This window comes from Dermacentor silvarum, chromosome 8, assembly GCF_013339745.2.
Source record: "Dermacentor silvarum isolate Dsil-2018 chromosome 8, BIME_Dsil_1.4, whole genome shotgun sequence".
NCBI lineage: Eukaryota > Metazoa > Arthropoda > Arachnida > Ixodida > Ixodidae > Dermacentor > Dermacentor silvarum.
The window spans coordinates 101,184,726-101,212,097 of NC_051161.1; the positions used below are offsets into that span (position 1 = coordinate 101,184,726).

Here is a 27,372-nt window from a genome sequence, read left to right on the forward strand (position 1 = left end):
GGCGCAGCAAAACTATGCACAAATCGAGAAGGAAATGCTGGCGATAGTGCATGGTTGCACGAAGTTTCACGACTACGTTTTTGGTCGGGCAGAAGTGATTGTAGAGACCGACCACAGGCCTTTGGTACCGATACTTAGCAAGCCGCTGCATCAGTGCCCCCTCCGGTTGCAACGCATGAGGCTGACCTTGCAGCGCTATCCGATCAAACTGGTGTATAAGCCAGGCAAAGAACTTTTTCTTGCGGATGCTTTATCGCGTTTTCCGAGCAAAGTGAGCATGTGCAAGGAAACTGATCAGTTTCAAGTCAATGTGCTGGAATTTGTTTCAGCCTCAGAAGCGCGTCTAAAAAGTATTCTCGCAGCAACAAACAACGATACCGTTCTCTCCCAGCTGCGGGAATATGCGCTGACCAGTTGGCCTGACAACAAGCACGAGGTTCCAGAAGTAATCCGCCCCTACTGGCCTTATCAGGAGGAGATACACGCACAGGATGGTCTTCTATTTCGCAGCAACAAGGTGATCATACCAAGTTCGATAAAAGCAGAAATATTGGCTCTTTTGCACGTCGCACACCCCGGTGCCGATAAGATGAAGGCACGGGCACGAAGCGTCATGTTCTGGCCCTGCATGGCAAGCGACATAGAGCAATTTTGCCGAAACTGCAAAGTGTGCCAGAAGCATCAGCCACGAAACGCAAAGATGCCGCTTTTGAGCCATGAAGTTCCAAACTTGCCCTGGGAAGCTGTAGGAATGGACCTATTCTTTTACGGGGGCCGACAGTTTGCCATTATTGTCGACTTCTATTCCTTCTTTTTTGAAATAAAGGAATTTCGCCACACCACTGCTAACCAGCTGAAGTCTTGGTGCGCCGAACTTTTTTCGGTTCATGGATTACCGCTTAAGCTGTGCAGCGATAACGGGCCGCCATTCAACAGCACAGAATTCAAAGACTTTTTATATGGGCTCGGCATTAACCACGTAACGTCAAGCCCATATCATCCACGGTCCAATGGTATGACGGAGAGGGCCGTGCAAGAAGCCAAAAAACTACTAAAGAAGTGTTCTCTTAGAACGCCAGATTTCCACATGGCTCTGCTTGAATGGCGTAATACTCCACGCGATGCTGTTTTGAAGTCCCCTGTGCAGAGACTGATGGGAAGGCAGACGAGGACCCTGCTGCCTGTACCCGCAAGCCACCTGGTGCCGGAGATTGTGCCCAACCGAGCCGTCCATAACCGTCTCCAGGAAATCCGCCAACGCCAGAGGATCTACTACAACCGCCACTCCAGGAACCTGCCACCCCTGTCTCCTGGCCAGAGAGTGACTGCATACGATACCCATGAGAAGACCTGGGCACCTGCGGTCTTTCTGAGGCCAGCTGAGACGCCGCGCTCCGTGGTGCTGAAGACTGAAGAGGGCCACGAAATTAGGCGCACTCGTGAACATCTGCGAGACGCGCCTTCACATCCCGAAGAGAATCCTTGTGCTGGGTCCGAACGACTAGACGACGCCCAGCCCGCCCAAGAGCTACGTAGAAGCACAAGGCCACGCCGGGAGCCTTGCCGCTACCCCCAACCAGAAAGACCATTGTAATTATTTGCTTCCCTAAGAAAGGGAAGATGTAGCATGGCTGAGTCACTCTGACGTCAACAGCCATTTTGTTAAAATCACGTGACCTGTTACGTCACAATTCTTTCCTATATGTACTTCGTTCCAACCGCAATAAACGTTGTTCGTCACCCGACTGCCGGCCCGCTTACATATATATACATATATATCATAAGAAGTCATAAAACAATGACACCAAGGACAATATAGGGGAAATTACTTGTACTTCCTAATTGAATTACAGAAATGTTCCATTATTGAAATGAAAATGGATGAATCAACTTATCACTCGTGGCGCCTGCGGCAGAAAGGATGTTCCACATCCGCCACCTAGGTTTGTGAGGGGTGGCGCTCGCTAACACTCCCAGGGTCAGTTCTAGTTGTGAGACATAAATACCCCTGGAAGTGGATGGGAAAACGGCGCCGCGGTAGCTCAATGGTGAGAGCATCGCACGCGTAATGCGAAGACGTGGGTTCGTTCCCTACCTGCGGCCAGTAGTTTTTTCAACCATTTCCATTTTAATTAATTTATCATTTCTTTAATTCAATTAGGACGTACAAGTAATTTCCCCTATATGGTCCTATAATGTCCTTGGCCCCTATATGGTTCCCTATGTGGTCCTTTGCGTCTAAGTTTCACGAAGTCATTTGACACTAACCCAGTAGAGCATTGAGACATGACATTCTTCTACAAACACCGACCTCGCAGTTTGCTAGCGTACTCTGAAAAGAGGAAAATATTACAAAGTGCATATCCCGATCTTCCCGAACCATCGGTTGTGCAAGTTCAAGTGAGAGCGCCGGATTCGATTGAAGACATATTGCATTGGATAAAGTATTCTTATGTGGAGAAATGCGCTGAAATGGCTATACCAGGACTCAAGAACAAGCCAACCGTCGTTCAGTGGTGAACACACAACACATGTCGGCCACACCTCAGCTGACACAATCCTTGGCTCCCTTTCAACGGATATCACTAAGTGTGAAGTAAGCCAAGGGAAATAACAATAATTTTCAATACCAAATGTGGCTGTACATTTGATAACATAGAATATACTCAACGCAAAGCTGATAATCACCGGACAGAGCATCAAAGCTGGCGGCTGGTACCAACGGGGTCCCAGAATAGGGACTCCACCCATAACGAAGCCCCCTAAGGGCTCCACCTCTCTTTTTTTCAATAAAGGCTTTCAAGCAAGCAAGCAAAGCTTTGATAGATACCGGAGCTTCTGTTACCATTGGTAACAGGTGTTTGGTAAGAGCGAATATGTTCGTGTCGGTACTATGGTGCAAATTCATACTCATGGTCGAACTGTTAAAATGATGCAGATATGGACTCGCGTAAAGTGATGTTTCGGGCGAGAAGCATTGAAATTGATGATTTGGCCATGGAAGGAGTGGAATTATTTTATGGTATTCCGACCAGACATGATGGGTTTCCTGGAACATTTCCTCCAAAGACGAAGTGACAACTGAGCTTGAGGACGCTGTGCCTCAGTCGCTCAAGACAGTTACGGAATCAAGTGATATACCATCTTTAGATCCCGAACTTCTTTGCTTTGAGGCATACCCGTCTGCAACCATTGCCATCAAAGTGCAATTTTTTCTTCAAGATCAGACGCTGGTTAGAAGAAAACGATACAGCATGACACGTGAGTAGAAGACATGGCTAAAAGAATAACTACAGAAAAAGTTGTAAGCCCAGATAATCAGAGCATGGACATCAGGTTTCGCGTCACCCATAACAATAGTTCAAAAAGAAAAAGGAACATTTCGTCTTTCTACTGCCTATTGTTTGGTAAATCGACAAACGGAACTTTTCTCATTTCCCATGCCCCGTGTCGACGAAATCATTAATGAAACCGGTGAATGTACAAAGATTTCAAGAATTGAACTATGCAACGGTTATTGGCAGGTACCTCTCACAGAAGAAACGAAGCAGTTCATCGCTTTCGTGATGCCCTTGGGAGTCATCGAATATAAGAGACTCCTTTTCGGTTGGAAAAACTGAAACCGAAAAAAGAAACCGGAAACTGAAACCGCGAAAATAAACTGGAGGCTCGTAGCAGAAAATTATGAGTAAAGGGTTAGAGAAATTCCTGGGCCGATCTTGTAGTGTGTCTATAGAAGAAATACTAATCTATTCACGAACACAAGAAGTTAATGACAAGAACCTCACGGAAGTACTCACGGCTCTGAGCCTCGCTCTGAAAACACAGTGACCGAGCAGCGGTGGTGGTTACGTCAAAAGACAGGCTGATCGTCAGTGCGTCCCTGAAGACAACAGACCCCGCAGTCGCCGAAGAAGCGGCCATGGCCCTCGCACTTGCACAGCCGAGCGTGGACACCGTGGTCACCGACTCAAAGACAGCCTACGGAAGCTTCCGCCGGGGGGTAATCTCCTCCGCGGCCCGAGCGATTCTATCCAAGTGCAAGCCTCCGGGAAGAGCCATAGAGCAAGTGTGGGTCCCGGCTCACTCGCCGTAGCAGGCAACACCATCGCCGACTACCATTCCCGAGAAATGTCAATCCGGGCAGAGCATGAGCCGGAAGAGCTACCGCACCCGGTTACCAGCTTTCGGCACATTACTCGGATGTACAGAGAGGAAAGGTGCAAACTGCGAGAACCGCAACCCAAACTCACCAGGCAACAACAGACCAGCCTGCGTCGAGCGCAGGCGGGATCGCTTGCGCATCCCGTACTGGTGAACCGCATGTACCCCGCGGAACATATGCTCTGCCCTTTTTGCAAAAGGGAAAATGGCACCATGCCGCACATCTTGGTCGAGTGCACAGAACTCAAGAGCCCCCCTCCTCCCATTCCCGCCAACACCCCCAATCCCCAATCCCTTGAGCGATGGGAGACTTTGTTATCCAGCCCCGCCCTACCGATTCAGCTGTACTGACGGACAGGGGCCAGGAGCTGCTGGGAACATATGGGTCCCGTAACTAGGGAACCACCCCGTCTGGTGCCTACGGGCACCACCAATATATTTTGGGCCCAATAAATGTTTATTCACCATCGTCTGAGCCAGGCAAAGTTAAACACAAAGAAAAGTGAGTTTTTCCGAACGAACGTTGTATTCTTAGGAAGAATGTTTGATGGCTCTCACCAAGAGCACGAAAGAAGAGTCCGTTCAACATATATACCTGCTGGTGAAATTCCATGGCGTCCACTCACTACGTGTCTTTCTTGGATAAGCAGGGCATTTATAGTAGTTGTAATCATGAAATGGCTACCGGCAAAGGAGATTGGTGCCGCGACGCCGGCCTGAAAGCTTACTGAGCCGAAATGAACCTGTTTGGAACTGAACCTCGTTGCAAGTCTCGTCTTGGCCAAACAACCATCCGCGGTGCGCCGGCAGTCTGGTCACGAAGCGTGGCGCCATCTTTCGAAGGAGGCGGCGCAAAAGCCGCGCCGCGGAACTCACTGACAGCTAGCGTTGAAAAGGGCACAGGTAGCCCTGTTTCAGCACCAAAAGAAGCGCTAAAAACTCATTTGGCAGTCACTAGCGTATGTAATGCTGTCCTGTACAAGAGGTTGGGGCCAGAAACCGAATTTCCTTAAGTTTGGCTGGTTGCACGGATGATCTCGTTTTGCTTTCGCAACGATGCCTGGATGTTCTCTCAGGTTCTGGTTTCAATCTCGCGCCAATTCTCGTCTTGAGTGCTCGGATAAGTGCTCTGGATTTTCTGTCAAGGTCTCTTGAAGGTCGCCGACAACGGGAGCTAAAAGCATTTCATGCTTATAAACAAATCCCGCAGTCTATAAGAAATTCAAGCAGAAGCACTTACCCGCGTCACAGAGCCCATACGTCCGCAGAGCATGCTGTAGACGGTCATTACAATTCCCAAACCTAAAGCTGAAATAAAGTTAGACGTTTGGCTAGTTAGGCAGTCTGAGGTGAAAACACGACCCCCAAATTTAATTGAATAATTTGCACTTGACTGTGATGTAGCTATCTGATGGAAATGAGTATGGCTACAGTGTGCATATTGACTGAAGATTTAGCAAGCTTTTCATAATGAGAACACGTTTACTTCAGACAAATTACGTCTCTTTCATGGCTGTGGTCATGGCATTCCTTTATAATATTGGGAAAATTGTTATGATCGCAGCTTTATAGTTTCTACATAGTTTCTATATAAAGGTTTTAACTAATTACCGTTGATCAGCCGGAACTTCTATTACGCAAGGATCTATCCCCTCGTCTAGTTTTAAACCTTTTTCATTATCGGATGAGCTGAGTCACCAAATCTCGGAGAAAGCGGGGGTGGGCTTCGTGTGAACGAACGAATAGGAAGTGAAGAAAAGCGTTGCGTGCGTAATATGGCCGGCAATGAAAAGATTCGAAGTAGTCTTGAAAAATCAACTACTCTCACACTTCAATTGCGCACACAGAAAGTTCACTAGGGAGGTAATTTTTTAAAAATATACAATCTAGCCTTGTCAATGTCATGCATTCTTGCAGTAGTTTTTTTGCCGGGAAACGTATGTCCCTTTGTTCGAATAATTGGCGGGGAAGTCAGAGCGAGAGTGAAACCTCTTTAACTGAAACACGGAAAATTCTTCCAGTGCGTATTTAGCTGACCACAGGCTACTATGTACGGGGAAAAGTATCGGGAACCGAAAAGCTCCCACCTCTTAACTGGGGAGCGTGTCTGTAGTCGGCACAGCTTAGTTGACCCGGCCATTGGGAATGCGTTAACAGTCTACTCTTACCCATTTCTAGCCGTGTTCGAGAGGGCAAATCAAAGGAAAGATATATTAATTCAAACTGAATATGTGGTAACATATCTCTGACAAAATAATGAACGATGGTGACTTGCTTCTTTTCTAGGTGGCGCCACTTAGATTTAGTTTACTGTAAACGCACAAGTCCCTCACCCCGTAGCATAAAAAGATAACGCATTTCTCTTCAATCAAAAAAGCTTCTGCCATGTCTCGGAAAAAAAAAACTGAGGTGGCTGATATGTTTGTTTTCCAGATCACGCCACTCGGATTTTGTAGACACGAAAGTGGGGAATACGCTGTGGGGAGTGCGTTTTTTTGACTCGGGGTTTTCTGGGCGTGGCCACTCTTTGTCTTGGTGCTGTGAAGATGTGAAGACCTTGGCAGACAGCAGAATTTCTGTGTTGTTGGAACAGAGTGACGACTCCCACAATTAATTCGTTTTGGAGCTCGACAGTGAATGTGACAGAGAAAGTCAAGGCAAAAGATGAGGATGACATGGAAGAGTCCGTCACAAGAAGCGGGGTTTCCGAAGTATTGCACGACAGTGGAGCCCCAAGCAGTCGGTGTGTTTTTCAAGGAAGTCCTCGGATGGAATGTGATGTACGCACAGTGCGTCAAGGTTTTGACACAAAATTAATACGAGCTGCCGAAGTTAAAATGAGCTAAGCACAAGGTTAAATAACCAATTTTTTTGCATACAAGAGCTCTTTTTCTTGTTTAATTTTGTGTAAAACAAGATTTCGAGTAAAGCTGCCCAAGATGTAGTCGTTCTTGAGTAAACAATAGGGACATTCAAAACGTCAAATGCCATCTATCGGCTGCCAGCAGACCGTCAACTTGATCTTGTTAAGGGCACGCAAAATGAAACTACTCAGTCAACAACATACCTACACGTATGACTGCTACTTTCACCCAAGTTCTGCGATGTCGTTCTACTGAATTGCTTCCATATGCGAAGGAAGTGGTTCGTGGCAACGCCGGTAACAACGTAGGTTTGTTTTCTTCACCGATAGACAAAAAATCAGCGATTAAACTAAAGTACGTCCGGGAAACTGTGGCCGACGATATAGTGCATCTAACCACGAATTTGCAGGGTTGCTCATGTTACTGCGCCGCACTTGAAGCGGGAGTGCCTGTAAATACTTAGGTTCGCAATATGCGTTTTCCTGGGAACGTAACATATCTGTGTGATTGGAATGCAATACACGGTTGTTTTGCAGGCTTCAGTCGAAAATTCGAGAATGTATGAGCAATCTTTTATAAGTTGCTTAGCAGGAATTGGAAGCACACATCGTCGCGAAAATGTCTCGGTGAATGTTCCGGTAAAAAAAAAGTGAAAAACGTGGCGGACGCGACCAGTGTTGCCAAATAAATGTGCGTTTTGAGTACCCCTATTCTCCTGTTAAGAAGATAGGAGGAGGAGGGTGGGAAATGGGAAAAGTGCCAAAAACTTTTTGCATGATAATGTTATGTACAGCATTAACAAAAGCATTGGTGAAGAGGTAAATATGCTGCAGCTTCTAAATAAAGAGAATGTCTGAGGGCATGACAGAGCAACATTTAAAGCGTAAAGTTGCTTTGAGGGAGACTGTATGCCTTGCAGGATGCCTTGTAGATCACGAAGTAGCCAATTCTGATAACTTGTTGTCCCAAAGCTCAAGCGGTTATTAGTATGCAGAGTTTATCCTACCGAGACAAGTATGTTCATCCACAAAAAAGGGGTTCCATGGTTTCTAAAGCTCCACACTTATTACAACAAGTGCCGGTGGTCAGTCAAATATGCTGCGATGAGGCGAATTTGATAGCAGATTGACTCAAGGCGATGAGGATGCTAATGTGGAAATATTGGAAGGGAACAGGACTGTTACACTTACCTGTGCCACGTGTAATCCACAGCACGTGGTTCTCAGCGTTTTCGTATCGACGTGCAATGATGTCAACATACAGAATAGCAGCTTGGGAATTCACTGTCGAGGACACTGTACTTTAGGAAATGAGAAGAAAAAGATAAACAACCCAGGCGTATTGAAATTATGTTCACAGATTTTATTGTCTTTATGTCCAGAATTAACATTTCCCCCCTTCCTCTGTAGCCCCCGTTTTTGAGAGACGTAACTGACGTGAAAATGTGTGGTTGAGTGATATCTGAACGTGATAATCCAAAAGCTCATTAGTCAAGCTCGGAGAATCATTTGAAAATATGAATTACCGATGGGTTTCGTAAAGTATCAGTGACGAAATAGAAGGTGTCGAAAGAGGTTAAGCAATATTTGTCAAAAGTATTGCAGGCGCATTCGCAGGCACATTCGTCTCAGTAGTTTCTTTATTGTTCGCAAAAGATTATGAAAATGTTCCAGTTGAATTTTTGGGGAGTGTTGGACCACGCACGCCAATGTTGAGAAATTTATATACCATCAGAAAATGGGTGGTACTTGCGAGATTGGTGAAGACCCAAACCATCAAGTTCCGTGTGCTTCGAAAAGCTGAGCCACCGACATCGAACAACAAGTATTGTAATAACGCATCGAACATGTCTAAACACTCTTTGTAAGACTACTAATTAGTATAACTACATACAAGAAAGTGTATGTAGATGCCTATGGGGGTGAGTAGATGTGCATTTTTCTATGGGATATGTTCAGAATATTCCGAAAGATGCGTCTCAGTGAGGCAAGTGCTGAGCGATGTAATGTTTAAGTACAATTATTTCAATTTTCCGAAACACATTGACTGGCATAGAGTTTAATTACCAAAAATATAATGCCTGATTTTGTTCTCACTGCTAATGCTATAAATTCTTGTAAAACTACTGTGATTTCATGAAGTATTGTAGGTGCGAATTATAGCACCTTCAGATTTCTGTACTTTTTTGAAAAGAAGTTGCGCTCAAAGAAAGAAAATTGTTTTACTAGCGCGAACAATGGAATCAATATTAATAAGCCGTTATATTGATAATAAGGCCGTTATTGCAAGAAGCGAGAAATGCAAGCTCGCATGATGTTCTCAGCTGCAAAAAAGAAGGATAGCATATATACTGGAATTTTCCCACATGTAAAGGCAGAATGAAAGCTAATTCGTGGCTAAAACAAAATCTACATATAATTATACACATGACACGTGTGTTTCATTACCTTGTTGCAGCGCACACGATGCCAGCAAGAAACAATCCAGACAATCCAGGAAAATCCATCAGGTATGTGTTTATGTAATATGGCACAATCTGCAAGTTAACATCAATGGAATAATAAGTAGCTAAATCAGCCCGAGCAAAATTTTCACAACAGATATAGTTTATCTGGCGCTAATTTGCGCAGTATAGTTCCACGCTTTCTTCTCTATTCAAGAGGCACTAAAGAAAAGGTTAGAGCCTTTGCACTATGTGAAGATAGAACACCAGCGAAGCTGTTGATTTTGTTTACTTATATTTAATTTTTTAATTTGGTAGTTATGTTAAATGCTTGATAAAAAACAACACATAACTTCGTTGCGTCGCTGCGCGCCGTATGCTGTATGTGCGAGTAAAAGCGAGTGTAGGAGAATAGAGTCAAACCACCTTGCACCATCAGCCGCAGCAGATTGGGCCACTGCGCGTTCGGCTTCGCATCACTTTCGCATCAGGAGGAGGAGGAGGAAAACTTTTATTAAGAGAAAAAAAAACAAGCAGTCTTCTTCCTGCTTTTGTTGGGAGGTGCCCTCAGTCCAGGGCTCCTGCGGCTCTTGCTGTCTCCCGGGCCCGCCGCACCAGTTGTTGCTGGTCACGAGGGTCCGAGCCAGTCAGCACGGCCTCCCACTGCTCGGGTGTGGGGTTGGGTATATCCGGGGCTACCTGTATATTGGGGCATGCCCATGTGGTGTGATATAGGGAAGCGTAGTCGTTACAAAGGGGGCATTTGTACGAGTACAGTGCAGGGTGTATTGCGTGTAATCTGCTTAATTGGGGGTATGTGTTGGTTTGTAATTGTCGCGATGCTACTGCGTCTTCGCGTGAGAGGGTCTTGTGCGGGCGTGGGTATTGTCGTCTGTTCAATCTGTGGTGTTCTAATATGGCGTGGTATTGTAAAGGTACAGGCTCCATAGATGCGGATGTATCCCTCTCTTGTGGCGCCCGGGTGGCATGAGCTCGGGCTACAGCGTGCGCATGCTGATTTCCACGGAGGGACTCGTGTCCTGGAGTCCATACTATTTCAACGTCGGGTAATTGAGAGGCTTGTTTGAGGAGTCGGGCGGCGATGGAACATATTCTGCCTCTGGCATAGCTACGACAAGCTGCTTGAGAGTCGGTAATAATTGTAGCGTGTTCTTTGGTTTGACTAGAGCCGATGGCTAAGGCGATGGCTGTCTCCTCCGCTTCGAGGGTGTTGGCAGTGCGGACCGTCATCGAGACCACCTCTTGAAGGTTATGGTCGACAACACTGACTGCCATGGCTGCTTTTAGATGGTACTGCGCGGCATCTGTGTATAGTATGTTGGGGAGGTTACCGTATCTTGTTTGAAGAGTCTTTGCGCGAGCTTTGCGACGACCGGCATGATGTTCCGGGTGCATGCTTCTGGGGATGGCGGCTACCTTGATATGCTCCCGGATGTTGGGGGCCAGATAGATTGATTTTTCGTGGCCTCGGCCCTGTGTTGGGTAGCCTAGGCGCGCTAGGAGCTTCTTCTCTGTTGGTGTGAGGGCTAGGCGTTCTCGTTGGCTTGTGAGGTGGGCGTCTATGATTTCTCTTACTGTGTTATGGACTCCTAGGGCTTCGAGCTTGAGTGTAGCTGTTCCCGGTGGTAGGCCGAGCGCTTGCTTGTATGCTTTCCGCAGAAGTATGTCTATTTGATCTTTCTCCTTGGGAGTGAGGGGAAGGTACGGGGCAGCGTAGGCGATGCGGCTGATTATCAGGGCCTGGACGAGCTGGGTCACGTCGTCTTCTTTCAGGCCGTGTTGTTTGGTGGTGATGCGGCTGATCATTCGCATGACTTGGAAAGTGGTATGCTTGAGACGTTGTATGGTGTAGGCGCCTCCGCCGTCCTGTTGTATGTGGAGGCCGAGGATGCGGACGCTATTTACTGTGGGTATTTCTTTGCCGTCGAGTGTGAGTGTAATGTGGGGTATTTCAATGAGTTTTCTACGGGAATTCTGTCGAATGACTAATAGTTCTGACTTCTCGGGGGAGCATCGGAGACCGCTGCTTCTTGCATAATGCTGGACGGCGTCAGTCGCTTGTTGGAGTTCGTTTTGTTTTTCTCCTTCAGAACCAGTGGTGGTCTAGATAGTGATATCATCGGCGTATATTGCGTGCCTGATTCCTGGTATTGCATTGAGTTTATCAGGTAGCTTCATCATAGCAATGTTGAAAAGGGTGGGTGATAGAACGGCACCTTGTGGGGTTCCTTTGTTGTGAGTAGGTAACGTCGGGGTTCTGAGTGAGCCAATGCCTACTGTGGCCGTGCGGTTGGTTAGAAATGCGCGTACGTAGTTGTAAGTATTACGACCACAGTTGGTAATACTTAGGTTTGTAAGTATGGTACTGTGAGCCACATTGTCGAAAGTGCCTTTAAGGTCTAGTGCTAAGATCACTCCGGTGTTGTGTGGTGAAATGTGTTCAAGGACTTGTTCTTTCGCATCAATTCGCCCCCTTCAGCGCGCCGGTGCTCCTCGAAGGCTCGCTCTTCCTCTTCGGAGTGAGCGGCATGGGTCTTACACATACCGAGTCGAAGGGGCAACTGGTGACGTCGCTACGGAAGTGGCTATGTCAAGAGAGAATGAGACACAGCTACTGGTTGGTAAACTCTTACGTTTTATCACTGACGTTTCGACTCGCATCGTCATAGACTAGCCTGTGGGGAACAGCGTTCATCGCTCCTGCGCATTGTTTTTGTCTCTTTGGGTCCCACATGTGAAAAGGGTAGTTCAAGTGCACGTTACAGGTGCCCGAGCCCACAGGGCTATGTGCATTGAGTTTGGACCCATTCTGCTTATCATCAGGATCTGCCCACTTTGTTGTTCCACGCGGTGTTTTGTCCGTGGACGCGATCCGCCAGAACCTAATATTTCTACAGCTTCGCTATAAAAATATTAGGTCAAGCTAGATATTAAGGTTAGGCTTTTGCAATAACAAATTGGTCATTCGTAGCGTGAACCGAACTTTTGTATGCGATAAAATGATGAAAATGAAAAATCGTAATGGTGCCCTCTCTTATGTTTACGTATTATGTCTCGTCACCTCTGGTTGGTTCAAAGAGACCACCATGGAGGGAAGTCGTATGCTGACTACGTCAACTCATTCGTTCTGGCGCGGGTGGTCCAAATCGAGAAACAGCAGCAGGGCCGTTGGGTTGTACTGGGTGTTCAGTTATGTAAGTGAACGACCAGACAAACAAGGATTAGCGCTCGTCCTTGTTTGTCTAGTCATCCAATTGTTCTTTTGTTTCGGCGCTAGCGCTCTGACTGCTGCTACGTTCGTGCGAGGTCGCGATCCAGCAAACAGATCCCTGTGCTTAAGGAAGGAGACAGTGAACATACCCCTGCATTTCCGAAGAGTGCCAGCACTCGTTTATGTGTCTTCGTTGTCTTTGATGCACACGTGCGGTCGTGACTAGCTGTTCTTAAAGACGGATCTCACGCATGATGCGTTGGGCAACATCGCATCAGCTTCGACCGCGGCAGCCGTACAACCTTCAGCTGACATCCAACCATGCGCCGGTCTAACTGTACGTGCCAAACAATAATTAAGCATTCCTAGTTTCAAAAACCACACATCAGTTGTTTTGAAATGAATGAGATATTCGAAAATTAACATCTATTTTAAAGCTATTCGTAATTACTTTTGAAAAAAAAAACACCGCGCTCCGACACACGTTCATGACATTTGCATTTGATACCAAGCACACCGTCGCACGCCGGCCTTCACCACTACACAAAATCCACTGCGAAACTCTTCATAATGAAATGTTTCTGTGCAATAGTAAAATGAAATCGCTGGTGCCACTGACTAACGAAATGAGCTATGCACCTATATCCAGTACTTCAGGCCATTACACTGATGGTTCTCTAGCAACTTAAGACGAAAAGCAAAACTAGGAGGAGGCACAATGGCAAATCTGCCAGCGACTGGTGTTGTGGAGTCATTTTTTGTCGTCCTCTGTCTATCCAGGTAATTTATCTGAATATATGCTGCAGCAGCGTCGCAGCACCTGTCACCATGTCGAAACATACTATTGAAAAACTTCTTCGGTGCACTGAAACATTCGCGTATTGTTGTCCCCCGGTGAAAGAGCACTGTCATTGTCTAATTTCCGCTCTTTATGCATTCTGGTACAAATTGTTAAGACTTCTTTATTTGCAGTTTCTGTGCCAATCCGGAAGGGCCCCAATGCAAGTTCTTATTGAGATAATGCTGCACCATGAGTCGCTGGAGCACATCATTCTTGAATACAAAGCTTACGGAGACGACTGAACTCTATACCACACGGACGGGGAAAAGCTCCACCTAAGCCCCTTTACTTTAAAATAAACCTTTAAATAAAGCTGTAGTTCCAATGTTAAATGTTCTTGAACTATCAAATAGCTGCAGTTATGCGTGGCGGAGCTACTTGACTTAATATTGTGGCGTACAAATCCGCTTGAAAAACAAATAACCTTGTTTGTTTTTAAACATTCGTCTTTTTTATTGCATCGACTCGGTTTAGTTTCGGTGCACTTCGTGTGACGTACATCAAAAGCCACCGTTGGTTACCCTATTAGATAAGTTAGCCGCCCAAATGCCTTGCTTACTTGGTCTACACTGGATATTTCTCCCAGCAGCGTAGGATCACAACCCCGAAACCAAACCGTCAGGGCTACACCAAGGAAGAGACCTGTGAAATATATCAGCACCAGAAGCAGTGCACTTGTCTGGGCGGTCCTGCAACAGGATGACGTAAAAATTAATACACGTACAATTATCTCCGGCTAATGCTGCTCCAATGAAAATGAATGTAATACATGCTTAGGAACAGCTACCATGCTATATTCAAATAAGATAGATGTCAGCAGGAAGGAGGAAGCCTTAAGGGATCATCAGTTGTGGAGCAAAAATGTCACTGGATCCAAGACTTCGACAAAGTCCTTGTCGAAAAATTGGCTGAAGCGACATTCTTTGTGCAGCCACTCTGGATCACTGCACGCCTTACGAAATCTGTCACACATCTCACTTTTATTTGTTTCACCATAGAACAGGAGGACACGGAGATGTGACAGCAGCTTGACGGGCATCTTGGCACCTTTTGTGGTCGACAGCTTTTGTGGTTGACTGCACCTCGCAATTGGTGAAAGTCCATACCATGAATATTTTATTTGGAATTTCAATTATATGGACACTCCAGGCAAATTTTCGCTGTCCTCGTCGCCGTCAGGTTCCTTATAGAGTCCATGTGCGATAAGATCACGGCAGCTCGCCGTGTGCTGTAGTTGCGAGGGAAAGCGTGCAAAGTTGAGCCCAGAAGATTGGCGTCTTGGTGCTGCCGCGTCTACTAGCTCGCGCGCGCAACGGGGGGAGTGGCCAAATGTGCGAAGTGTAACTGCATCGAAAAGAAACCGGATAGGCGTCTCGCAATTGTTTGTCCCTTGTAGAAGAGTCCTGCATACTAGTACCAGCGCATAGTATTATAACGAATAATAAACAGATCGAAAGAGAATTGGTACGGTGTTTGATGTAATAGTTCAGCGGAAATCCGCTAGGTAGTTTCCCTTTAATTGGTACGGTGTACGATATAAGGTGAATTGCTCGAATTTGTCGTTTCTCTGCGTTATCACTGTTCCTTGCAAGCCAGACAGAACTGGATAATATAAGGTCCTAATTGCGAAGTGAGCCTAGCTTCGCTGTGATTAGGACATAAGTGCAGCTTGATTAACAGGTAAAATTATATTTTCCCTGCGTTCATCGCTTTCGCCTACTTTTACACAGATAGTACCTGTACTTAGCTCGTCATACAATGGCTCTGCCATTCCAGGCCTGGTCTCAAAACTCTATATGAGGTCGCTGAAACGATACGTCATCCTTCTGTGCTGAACTATCTTCTACATCAAACGATGTTCAGTGCAAACACAGCCCCGCGGCAATAAATGAATTAAGATTACATCATTTCAATACGTTGAAACAGAAAATATGTGTTACGATCACTTCATCGGTGCGCTGTTTTATAGCTAAATGTACTAAAACTGCAACACCATCTTTTAAAAATGAGTTTTTTTTAGCTTGACCCTGCTTCCTCTATGGCTAACGTTGTGCATCCAAAACCGTACTGTCTAATCCCCACATACGCCATTCTGAGGCTTCGGAGCTCGAGCCTGGTAGCAACTTCCCGATACCCATATAACCACCGAATAATTTAGGCAGGTGGACTCGCCAAACGTCGAGGCACGTCTCATGGGGTTGAATTCCACACACCCTCCCACTAGTTTTTCATCAAATGTAGTAATGTCTGCCTTCCTCAAAGAGCGCTAGTTATCGATGACAGTTTTTCCATGCTTGGTGACTTGTGCGAATTATTATTGCTCAGCCACTGTGCTGCAAGGCGAATGCCTCATAGGGGGAGAGAGATCCCATCAAGAATCAAGGGCATTTGCCAAACCTCGAGTGCTACATGACGTGCAGTAACGACGGTCAGACAAAGAGAATTCTGTTCAATAAAGTTGGTCTCTTTAGGCCTCTCTCTCTGAGTGATGCCGTTCGCACTCGTCAGATTTCAGAGCGATACAGCATTTTTGCCCGTGCATCTAAGCTCTACAATGATCATCTCTGCAGCAAAGGTTGAGCAATTTTCGATTTGGAATATTGTCGCTTCTCAAATGGGATGCACTTAAATCATATATTCGTCAGCATCAATCTCAAGACTTCTGTGAATTAGGTTAAAGGTTTTCTATTGGAGGAGTACGATACCCTAGTTGTACATTCTTTAACCTCATTAAAACTGTCGGCTGTCGCAAGCACCGCAAGCTCTGCAAAGTACAGTTGCTTCATCGCACCTTTGAGCGTCCTTGAGTGTCCGAGATGCCAGGAGCCTTTGCGCAACAACTTGATCCAGACATACCCGGTAGATCGCCATAGCCGAGGTTCCCAAGGAACAGGCCCAAATTGTTTCGTCACTCGTTAGGTCAAAGCTGTAACTGTTGCCGGGAAAAAGGCTTGAAATTAGTGTAGCCGGTCAAGATGCACACGACATAACATTTACTTATTTATTATTACTCTGATAATAAAGAGCCTTACATCAGAGAGCGATGTGGTTTACAATGCAGCGTATTTAAGGCATTTAAATTGGAGAATACAGAAAATAAGTATCCAACATTAGGCATTCGGCGTTTAGCAGAGAAAGGTAGGAGATAAGTGAACAGAGGTTTGAGGATCAGTCCTTGGTAAAGTTATAACGATTTTATTCAACAATGTTCGAGATGCTTTCGCCGAAACGATTCTTTTCGGAGGGGGTGCTCTGGCTCTCATTCACGGTTGGTTGAAAAGATGGGTGGAAGATGATATAGGTTATCATCATCATCAGTCTATATTTATGTATTTATGTATGTATATTTGTATGTATCCAACCGTTCTCCCGCCTACCTGAGTTATTTGGTAGCAAATGGTCAATTTGGGTAGCGCATCGCGGGCTGCTTCGACCAACTTGGGTGGCGGAGTATGTCTCATTGCACACATATGTGCCTCTGATCATTTTCTGTAACCATTTGGTCTAACTGGCACCAAACTGAATTTAGGACGCAGCAACCTTGATTTGTATTTGGGTGTTCTCGATCAACCGATAGCGCACCTGACAAGCTGGTACCTCCATCGCTGAATTATTCTTTGCTATATATATATATATATATATATATATATATATATCAGAATGCCTTCCTATCGTTTCATGGTGGTCAGTGTTTCACTAGCTCACTGTCAGCACAGGTCAAGAATGGAATCTATTGTATTTTATGTTTATATGCATTTACAACGTTTGAAACCAGTCGCGTGTGTCACTTAATGAGCTCTTCATATTCCTATATATCATACATCTATTGTGCCGTATATCTTAGTATGTTTGAATAAATGTATTTGTGAATCACAGCCAAAGAGAATATGTCTGCTTCGGATTGGATTAAACTTTTTTTTGAGGTGCCTCGAATTCTAGGTATAGAGAAATGAGCCCGGCGCTCACGAATGCATGTTCTTGGACGTGTTCTGCGTTTTTCAGTAGAAATCAAGCTATAAGAACAAGAAATTTAGGTGTAGTGTGGTGCAGTGAAAAAGCACAAGAACAATAAAAAAGTAGGTTGTTCTTACATGTTAATTCGGAAAAAAGCATCATTACTCGTTACGCAGGATAATATCAAAGCAATACTACCATTAATGCCAGTTGAAAAGAAACAAAACAACCGTTTGAATTGAATTTGACAACATATTTGTAATTAAATATTGGATGTTAACGACAGCACAAAATGTATTATGGATTGAGCAATTATGGTTTCAGCTGAAAGGTAATCTGCGCCTTTAATACAGTACCTTTTGTATATTTCAACAGGCACCCTTATTCCTACATGGAAATATATTGTTAAAGTTGGATCCCTGCTCAAATAATCGTGAAAGGTCAGGACCAATTTCTGATGTTGCTTAATATTGCTGGAAGCATAAGTTATTTGACTTTATTTATATTTGCCCTAATGCTACCCTTCATTACAGCCTCAATAATAAAGCTACAATTTATCATCTTTATATTAGCTCAGTAATATTTCAACAAAACTTCTGACTTATCTTGAACATTTGTGAAGAAATTCCGCATTTTTGCAATAATCTCTGAACCTACGCCCAAAAGAAGTTATACTTTGCCCAAAATGCAAATAGAAGCCCAATGCCCAAAAGAAGTTATACTTTTATTCGTATCTCAAGAAAAATATTAGTAAGGTAAGACACAAACATCTAATTAGAAGAAGCATATTTTATCTGAGTGCACAATTACGTGCTACCCTTTCTAAGAGGCCAGGTATACATGCTGCAGCATCTTCCAAACGCGTCATTGCTTATGATAAAACACACAAGAATATTAGAAAATGATTGCTCATAGATTTCACAGTGCGCGAGGTAAATGCAGTCGCGTATTGCACGTCCGCAAGTTCATAAACGTTTATTTTCGTCTCTCCTGTGCCTTCACGATTGTTGACTGGACCGAATACACTTCGTTCATCTCTTTTGTTTTGCCCATCAATGTGGCTTGTTTCACGCCGGAAATGAACTGTGGTTCTAAATCTTCAGTGTAAAGCATGGTTCTTAATTGATTTATTCTTTTTACGGTTTATTGAAAAGCTTATTGAACATTTGCAGGGATTCTCCCCTGTCTTGGTCGGAATCTTGTGATATTACGAGGTGCTTAACTCTAATTATCTAGTGAACATGTTTACGAGTCAATCTGACCAAAACCTGCAGTGGTCTTTGTGAGGCGGTGAGATAACTTATTGCAAAAATAGGTTTTGATATTCCCCTAAATGTTTGTTTATCAGTATTCCATCGCAGACAATATTCCGGAACAGTTGACCTACGAGTTTCCACGTAGCACCATGGCAGCGCTATCAAACGAATTCAGTATGAAAGGAATCGCCTGATTTGCATAGCCAGCCCCGTTGTCATGTCGCTTTTCTTGTGGTTTGGAGTTAGGCGCACGGTGATGCTGCAACCGGCTCAAAAGACTACACACCAGTGCATACGATCTAAAAATTAAGTTCTGGGATTTTACTTGCCAGGGCCACGCTCTAGTTCCGGACTGCAGGCTAATTTTCTACAGCTGGGTTGCCTTGTGCGTCAAATCTGCGATGCGATGAGTTTCGTATCGAAGCCGATGAAGAAATCTGGCACGGATCTCGGGGAACCACTCCGGGCGGGCCCTTGAGATCGGCATTATTTTTTGGACTTAGCAAGTTCGAGAGCGTTTCCATTGCTGCGTGATGACGCAACGTCACGTGATCAATTTGTCACATTCTGGGATTTATATTGTAGCCGAAAGAAGCAGCACACAATGTTTAACGCGTTAGAAGTGTGTCGGGGGAGTGCTTGTCATGGCCCCATACAACGGTCGGTAGAGAAGTCGCGGTTTGCACCAGTTACTTCAGTGCTAGTCAGTTATTCATACATGGCACTCTCATTGCATCAAAAGGTCGCTGTAGACTAGTCAAGGTCTCCTATAAGAATTTTCAGTGTTTTGCTTCTACCGCACTTCGCCGAGTTTTTTTTTACTCCTGGGGCGATATAGTTGTGGCATCCGCCCTGTGCAGATGCCGATAATTAGAGACGGTTTCGAGCAAACGTGTCCAATATTTCGCGCTATTAAGAACAGCTACCCTATAACGCACCATGTTTGATAGGGCTTAACCATAAAATGCCTTATGGCGGGCGCTTTCCTTACTTGCTTATATATCTTGCGACGTCTGTCCCGGTGAGCGGTTGAATTGTGGAATTAGGGGCAGAAGCATCCATAAAGATCTTCGATACAATTGCCACTGGGGCAAGCAGTGCAATCATGAATTGCATGCAGTCAGTCCACACCACGCCTCGAAGTCCTCCCTAAGGAAAAAGAAAACATGCAGCTTTTGTTGGTGTAGGTACGGTGGAGGTTATCGCTTGTGGACGCCGCTCGAGACTATAAAAGAGAGCCTCGCCACATTTCATTGTACAACCACCATAACTACTTTGCAAATCACTTGCGGTAGCGTGCTTTCTAGGTGGTGTATAAAAACCGAAATGTTTTGGCGCTGCATGATGAGAGCTGACCTAATAACAGTCAAATAGTCTCGTAGCATAGTATAGCTGCAGCAATGTGACAAAGACGTCATGTTTTTCTTCCCTGAAGCGCAATGTTTTTCGGCTGAATTTGTAACTAATATATGTCGATGTGTTCCTCGTCGGGACAAAGTAAGCTTCGTCCGTTGTTATTCTAGATTCTACCATACAGCAATGAGTACTTTATTCCAGGCACCTTTTTAGAGCGCAGCTCTTAGGCGCTCGTTCCCGCCGTGAGCGTCGGCGTGTCTCGGCGTGCCTGTAACCGAGCAAACGAGCGCTGCGAAAGATGAAAGCGAACGCCGAGCGCAGCGGGAGATGAAAGAGCGCGCGAGGAGGAAAGTGGAGGAGGAGGGGAGGGGAAACGGCCTGCACATGCGTCGAGTTGCCGGTGGTGCGACATCTGCAGCCGCATGGGTGATCTCATCTGCGCTTCCGAGGGGAGGGGGCAGAGCGGCGTGAGGTGAGGAGGGCTACGCTCGTCTGCGGCGTCAGCTGCTGGCGTCAGTCAGCGGTACCAGCGTGTGTGACGGGGATCACTGGTCCTGCAAGGGGCGATGGCGACCGGCTACGAGTAATGATCGATGTGACGCTTCCTTGGGTATTTTCGCCGCTGACAATTGTGGCACAATTTACCCGTTACGAAGGGCCGCTCTCGTCGTTGATGGGACGAAATCGTCATAAGAAAAACGTAGTGCCGCGAAAGACAGGTTGTACGGCGATGACGGCTATGACATGGCGCTAGAGTAGCGTGCGTCGCCTATATGGAAACAAAGCGCGATACTCACAGCCTTCTCTCACTAATATAAACCGTGTACCTATATAATCATAATACAAAATATTGACATGCGAAATGAAACCACGTAAAGAGCTGCGCTCAAATTTCGCATTAGGGAGCATCCTAATAGTCGGTGAATTTCTTTCGCAGCCTCATAAACGCCTAGACATATGCTCCTCATTGAAGTTCTCTTCAGAAAAGAATGCAGTAGCGCACTGCGACGTATTGAATAATTTATTCGTGCAGCTTAATACAGTAAAACATATCTACATTCACGTATTTTCACGGCTCTTGTCTGGGTTTTATTGTTAAGTCTAGTAAACGTTACTTAAAGAGCACAGAGAACTTTACGCGACTAAAGTGCGATACTTCCTTTTGAAACGATGTTAGAAGTTCGCACTTCCGTCGTCCAGTGTGGTAGTTCGTATAGATTTTGTGTATCTACAGTAGCCCTTCAATCCACTCCACACCCAGCTGCACAACGTTGCCGCCTGATTTTAAAGTAAGAGCACAAGTAAGTCCTACAAGCATATTAGTTCCCCTCAGCCTTAAGAGTCAGCTTTAGCTCTGGGGTTCCTATCTAAATATATGGGAAAGAAGAAATCATTTGTCTCGCCAACCACTGGAACAATTTTAATGAGGTTTGTTGCATTTAAAGGAAAGCGTTCAAATATAGTTTTTTTATTATTGATATGATATGAGGAGATGTTGACGCACAAATAAGGCGCCGGCTACTCCTTAGCTCTTGAATGGGTCTAACCTACAACATACAGGGTTTAAAATCACCTTCTCATATAAGCAACGTTTGCACAGCAACACGACAAAGTGAAAAAAAAAACGTGGTACATACAATGAAGAAGTTCAAACACTCCACTGCACTGCAGAAGAAAGTCTCAAGAATATAAACAATAATGGCACCTTATATACAGTCTCTAATCAGTGGGTGGTGCACACATCGTGTACATGCATTATCACATATAGTCAGAACAGAATCTAAACATAACATAATACACAAACACATATACAGCTACATTGAAATAAAAGAAACTTTAGAAGCGTTAATAATGGCCAACAATGCCACTGTCTTCTAGAAACGTTGTTAATGCCTTTAGAGCGCTCTTTTGGAAGGGTGTTGTTGACCAAGGGCCCAAAAGTTTCCTTAAACTGAAACGTCTGTGGTCTAATGCCAATAAAGTTGATTTAAGTCGGCGTCTTGGTGTGTCGTGATGTGGACAATCTAAAAGGAGGTGATATACATCTTCATCGTCAAATGCACAATCACATTCGGGTGTTTCCGCATGGCCAATTCTATGTAAGAAATGTTTTGTGTAGGCAGTGCCTAGTCAGTAATCGATGAATAAGGGTTTCCATATTTCTGTGTAATGACAACGGAAATTTGAATTCAATAAGCGGATCAATATGGTATAAATCAGAGCTCTTCGAATTCTGGTCAAAACACGTATTTCAACACATTTTAAAAGATGTGGCCCTTATGATGCTACGTAATTCATTTTTGATATTGGGAGCGAAATCGCATCATCTCTGAGGTGTGCTTGTCATGCTGCTTCATCGGCTGCTGTGTTGCCAGGAATGTTACAATGTCCAGGTATCCACTAGAATCTTATTTGATGCTTTTCTTGGGTTGCCATGGTGAGGTATTTAAGTGTTTCATATATTATACTATCATTGATTGTTTTTGCTTTTGTGCTGAAGAGTGATATTAGTGCCACCTGTGAAACTCTGTAAACTGGACCTAATAATACATCTAAAGCGGACAAAGTTTATGTATTATACATGGCTTCAAAATAAACCTATATTTTTAGATGTTTTTATAACGGCGCAATAAAACGAGGACACACGAAAGAAACACACACGACACGACGAGCGCAGACTGCCAACTGTTTATTTCGTATGTCCTCGTTTTTTCGCACAGTTATACAAACGTCTAAAAGCTATGAACCAACACGGCCGCCAGAAAGTCCCTCAAAATAAACCTATAATATGCGAGTAAAACGTTTGCGAAATCCATGTAAACAATGTAACAATTTCAAATAAGATATAATGACACACCAAAGGTTTCCGCTTTGGACGCTTTGAATGCAGGCAACAGAACTGCGATATCTCTTCGTGGTGCAGAGCTACGAATGTGAAAACTTCGTGCTTCCATGTTTTTCAAACTTACCAATTTTTGAAAACTTCCTGTAGTGAGATTGAAGCCGCCAATCAAAATTCGCTTCCAACAGTCACTAGAATTTAGCTTTCACTCTCTAATGCAAAAATATATTTAAAATTGCCCGAATCGTTACCCCCCCCCCCCCCCCATCCAAAAAAGCGTTTGTGCATTTTACATGTGTTTGAATAGACGGCATCGGAGTTAGGCCGGAGCTAAAGCTTCCTCTTAACACCTCACGTCACTAAGTTTACCCCAGTACAGCAAAGATGTTGCTGTTGAAACGCGTATTCAAAAAATAATGGCACCGTTAAAAATGTTACTCTTTTCTGTGTGGTATCGTCCCTTGCACTTCTGTGAAATAATGACATATTTTTACTGTATTTTAACATGGCTACTATACAGAAACTTATTTTCGTCTTCAAAACTCGGATTGTTTGCAAAAGTTCCGCTTTGAATGATTTTGTCTCTAACGCTGGTGGCCATATAGAGGTGAAATTATTCGTACTTATATTTGACTTAAACGAAAACCACTCATTTCGTTTATTCTGGCTTCATAGGTTTAATATTACGCAAGAAAACAATTCGCAAACGTTCAGATTTTAACCAAACAGTCTCATGCTGGAAATATTCCTAACATTTACTCTTGCAGAATAAACTTCTAGAAGCGGTGAAAACAAATTACTTGCTTTTAAAAACAGTCTTGCAAATAATGAGACGGCTGCCTTACCTAAAAATGTCTCAAGGAAATACTTTCGATGTGTTGACATAACTTTACTGAAGATGTAATCGTCGCTATTTCATGATGTAAATTTTGTTAAAATCATGTCGTAAATACCGTATCGAAAATATGCGAACATGTAATCATTTTTTTAGACAGAGCCGTGACTGTCCAGGAAACTCCGGATCACTTATCGTGGATTGGCGAACTATGCAAAAATTTTTAAATGCAGATGCGGATGCTTTTCTGTGAAAATCAGCGCAAGTTTAACACGGACAGACAGAAGCACAACGACGAGCGCTGACTTGAAAATCACCCTTCATTGAGAAGACGTGAACTTGTATAAATATGTTATGAGAAAGGACAGACGAAAAAAAAATCAGTAGCCCCTGCCCTGTCGATAATATGTGGGTAAGCGAAGCTTGTGTGTTTCGTTGGTGTTCCTCCGAACGAATTGCACTGACGAGTACCACATTGTGCTCGAACCTCAAGCGGTCACACGCACTACAGCTGGCTCCGAAGTTCCCGGTTGAGAAACTCGCGTTTAAACTTGGCCGTAGCACCGGGGAATTTGCGTTAGCCGAGGAGGGCACCACTATTGAAGGGTTCCTGGAGGGCAGGACAGCGGCTGACGTTTGGCTTCAACATCGCGCTTACGCAACTCCGGGTCCACGGCTGATGCTTCGTCTGGGCCTTGGAAGCCCTCACGCCTGAATCGGCAGGTCCACGACGAGCACTTTCCCAAGCGTGTTCATTCTGGATGGATTTCCATGAAATTTCTTCAAAATTAAATCGGTCCGCTACGTAAGACAATGAATGGCTCATACCCCCTTAAGCAATGGCTCATACCACCGTAAACGCGGCCTCCCCGTTAGACGACAGAAGAGAAATTAAGTTCTACGCTAGAATGATGAGCGGCCGCCCAGCCAGCTGTGGAAGCAGACGGCGACGACGAACACGAGAGCAGTGGCACGAGCACGTTCCGACCAACTGTGCAGCTCTGACAGCAGCTGCTTTTTTGTTTAAGCGTTACATTTTCCGGCGCAGGCTAGCGTACACAAGCTTTGCTTGTAAAAGTTCACCTAATGTTCACCTAAAAGTTCACCTAATACTCCCTAATGTGAAATTTGAGCTTATGTAGTCCTATACGTGTTCTCATTTCGCGATATATTGACTGGTGAGGACAATCTGTCTCGTGAGGCACGTTGCAAACAGAGCGAAGTGTGGCACGACTGCCTTGCTAATCGTGAGATTGCGAGAGCCAGCCCGTGGGTGACGCGTGGGCGCGATTCACAGCAGCCGCCGCAGACAGACCTCCGTTCATGCAGCGCTTGGTTTCATTTGTGGTATCGGTGGCATAATCGGTGAACAGGCGACGTGTGCTACTTTGGCTCCATCTCGATGCCATCGTCGCCGCAGAGCCTGTCTTGCTCAGCACTACGCTTTTCTTCTCTTGCTTTCGCCATACCCTCCTCCTCCCCTTCACGCCTCATGGTTCTGCTGCACCCTCCTCCTCCACTTTCCTCCTCGCACTGTTTTTGCTATTGACGTCTTTCATCGCCCAGTGCGCTCCGCGTTGGCTTTTTTATCCTTCGCTGCGCTCATTCGCTCGCTTACGAGGGAGGACGACGCTACGTCCAGGCAACACTCCTACGAATAACCGCTGTCAACCCACGTACAGAACACGTGTGTTTGTAATCCTATTTAATAGAACATGTGTGTATTAGTTAACGTGTTTCCAGAAAGCGTCAGTTGCGAGTTAGCACTCGCCTTGTGTTTCTGCAATCCATCCGTGTTATATTGCGCTGCTTTTCACAATCACTGTAACCAACATGCCCATTTGCCAATCTTAGGTACTTTCTTGCCCACTTCGAGTGATACTCAGACTAAACCTATATCAATGAGCAGGTATTTCTGAAAACTTACACAATCGCGAACATGATCTCATGAATAGCGCATTACCGTAAGGCATAGCACATTTTACTTTAGCTTACATAAGCGCTATAGTAAGCAGAGGAAAGCAGAGGAAGTCCTATGATTGCGGCTCTATACTTGAAGCAAACTCCATTCTTCAAGCTCCACAGAAATTACATTGCCTCAGACTTTCAAGAGAACATATGTGGAATTTGAAATAGTCACCATGTTATTGTACATTCGGCGAATCCAGGTTGTGCGACAGTTGTTGGGAACTTAAATGGGAGAAATAATTTATTCTCATGAGTTTCAGTATGTATTATTTACAAAAGGATTTGCTGTTCGGCAGGGTACCGAAGTTCAGAACTAGAAAAAAGAACTGCTCACTATGTGTATTATCCGTTTCTTTTTTTGTGGTGTCTTTCGTCTCACGCATGCTCCAAACTGTGCAAATTTGCTATTTATTTGCACCATTATGCGAAATACTTAATTTGAAATAAATAACCAAGAGCATTTTATGTTATCTAACAAAGAAAGGCCTACTCACCAGGACTGTGTAAAACGTCCCCGATAGCCCGATAAATATGTTGCACCAAAAAAGCGGTACCTTGAAAACTGTAAAATTGGAATCACAGACACCAACAATGGGATGATGGGCGCTTTTACCACCTTGCGCAAAAGCATGTACTATTTTCTTGATATGATCTCAGATTTATTACTGTTATATAAGGTTGAAATTTTATTAAATATTGCGCAATATGTCTTCCTTGTAGTTTATCCGCCTATATATTACAACATTTCTCCATCAATTATTTTTTCCTCTACGACGCCCACTAGAGCACTATGAGCGCATTTTTATCCGTCTCTGCATATTGTAAAACGATCTCACTGCTTTCTCTTGAGTCTTCCCGATTGGGCCGCAAAACAAATCGCCCAGTTAGATCGACACTTCTTTGAGACACTGTAAAACGCTGCCGTTGGAATTCTCTCGCGAGTAACGCCGAGCAGCGTACGAAATCGTGATTGCATTTAAGTATCTACCATATTTACCAATTTGTGGGACATTGGGCAGTCGGGAAAAAAAAGAAATTCAACAGAAGGAATCGTCGAAACTAGCCTCTAGTGCTTCTAGCTCTTCCGCAATCAAAGAACGCATCATTTGTTGTTTGGTTAGCTAAGCAACACAATGTTTCGATGACAGCAGCAGTGAAGACTTTGAAGCTTCTGTCGGGTTGCATAATTATCTGATCCGCAGTCTGCTCTGCTTTAACGATGTTTGATACTTGGTCCATGCTCGGGACTGCTTGAAGATATGATGGCTGTGTTAGACAAATATCAAGTGCACTTTTGTAATAGCCCCCATGGGCTGCTTTTATCAGCGTATGTAGTACTTTTTTACGTTTTCACTCACACAAAAAGATGCGGTTGATTGCAGACCGACCTGCCGCGGAAGCTTTACTAGCAGTCAGCGGAACACTGCCTCTGCAAATGTCCTTATCCATTACTGTGCGATATTCTGCAACACTGTACATTACTGTACAGTGCGTTAAATGTACGGTACAATGCATGCCTTCGCTCCCGCAACATTTCTAGGTGGATGACCAGACCAGCTTCTCCCAGAAAAGCTGATCGAGCAGAAAAACAAAATTGATGGGCACTTTGTAAATTCC

At 44.7% G+C, this 27,372-nt stretch overlaps 2 protein-coding genes across 2 annotated transcripts in view; one reads left to right on the top strand and one right to left on the bottom strand.

Moving 5' to 3' along the window:
• The first annotated feature begins 277 nt into the window (after positions 1 to 277).
• On the top strand, positions 278 to 1,756 carry LOC119461599 (uncharacterized protein K02A2.6-like). The gene has a single exon (XM_037722952.2). It carries the CDS (start codon positions 278 to 280, stop codon positions 1,592 to 1,594), a length of 1,317 nt encoding a protein of 438 aa, XP_037578880.2. The 3' UTR covers positions 1,595 to 1,756.
• A 10,854-nt stretch (positions 1,757 to 12,610) lies between these two features.
• Positions 12,611 to 27,372, bottom strand: part of LOC119462322 (sodium/iodide cotransporter) — a 40,941-nt gene continuing 26,179 nt past the window's right edge. Inside the window, exons 4-8 of the mRNA XM_049672932.1 lie at positions 26,250 to 26,317; positions 19,746 to 19,903; positions 16,336 to 16,476; positions 14,104 to 14,233; positions 12,611 to 12,670 (exon numbers count right to left, since the gene is read on the bottom strand). Coding sequence (XP_049528889.1) covers positions 12,611 to 12,670; positions 14,104 to 14,233; positions 16,336 to 16,476; positions 19,746 to 19,903; positions 26,250 to 26,317 — 557 coding nt within the window. The remainder of the gene's footprint in view (positions 12,671 to 14,103; positions 14,234 to 16,335; positions 16,477 to 19,745; positions 19,904 to 26,249; positions 26,318 to 27,372) is intronic.

Excerpts from the sequence above, each read along its gene's own strand:
- LOC119461599 (XM_037722952.2), top strand. The coding sequence starts at position 278 with ATGTGCAAGGAAACTGATCAGTTTCAAGTCAATGTGCTGGAATTTGTT.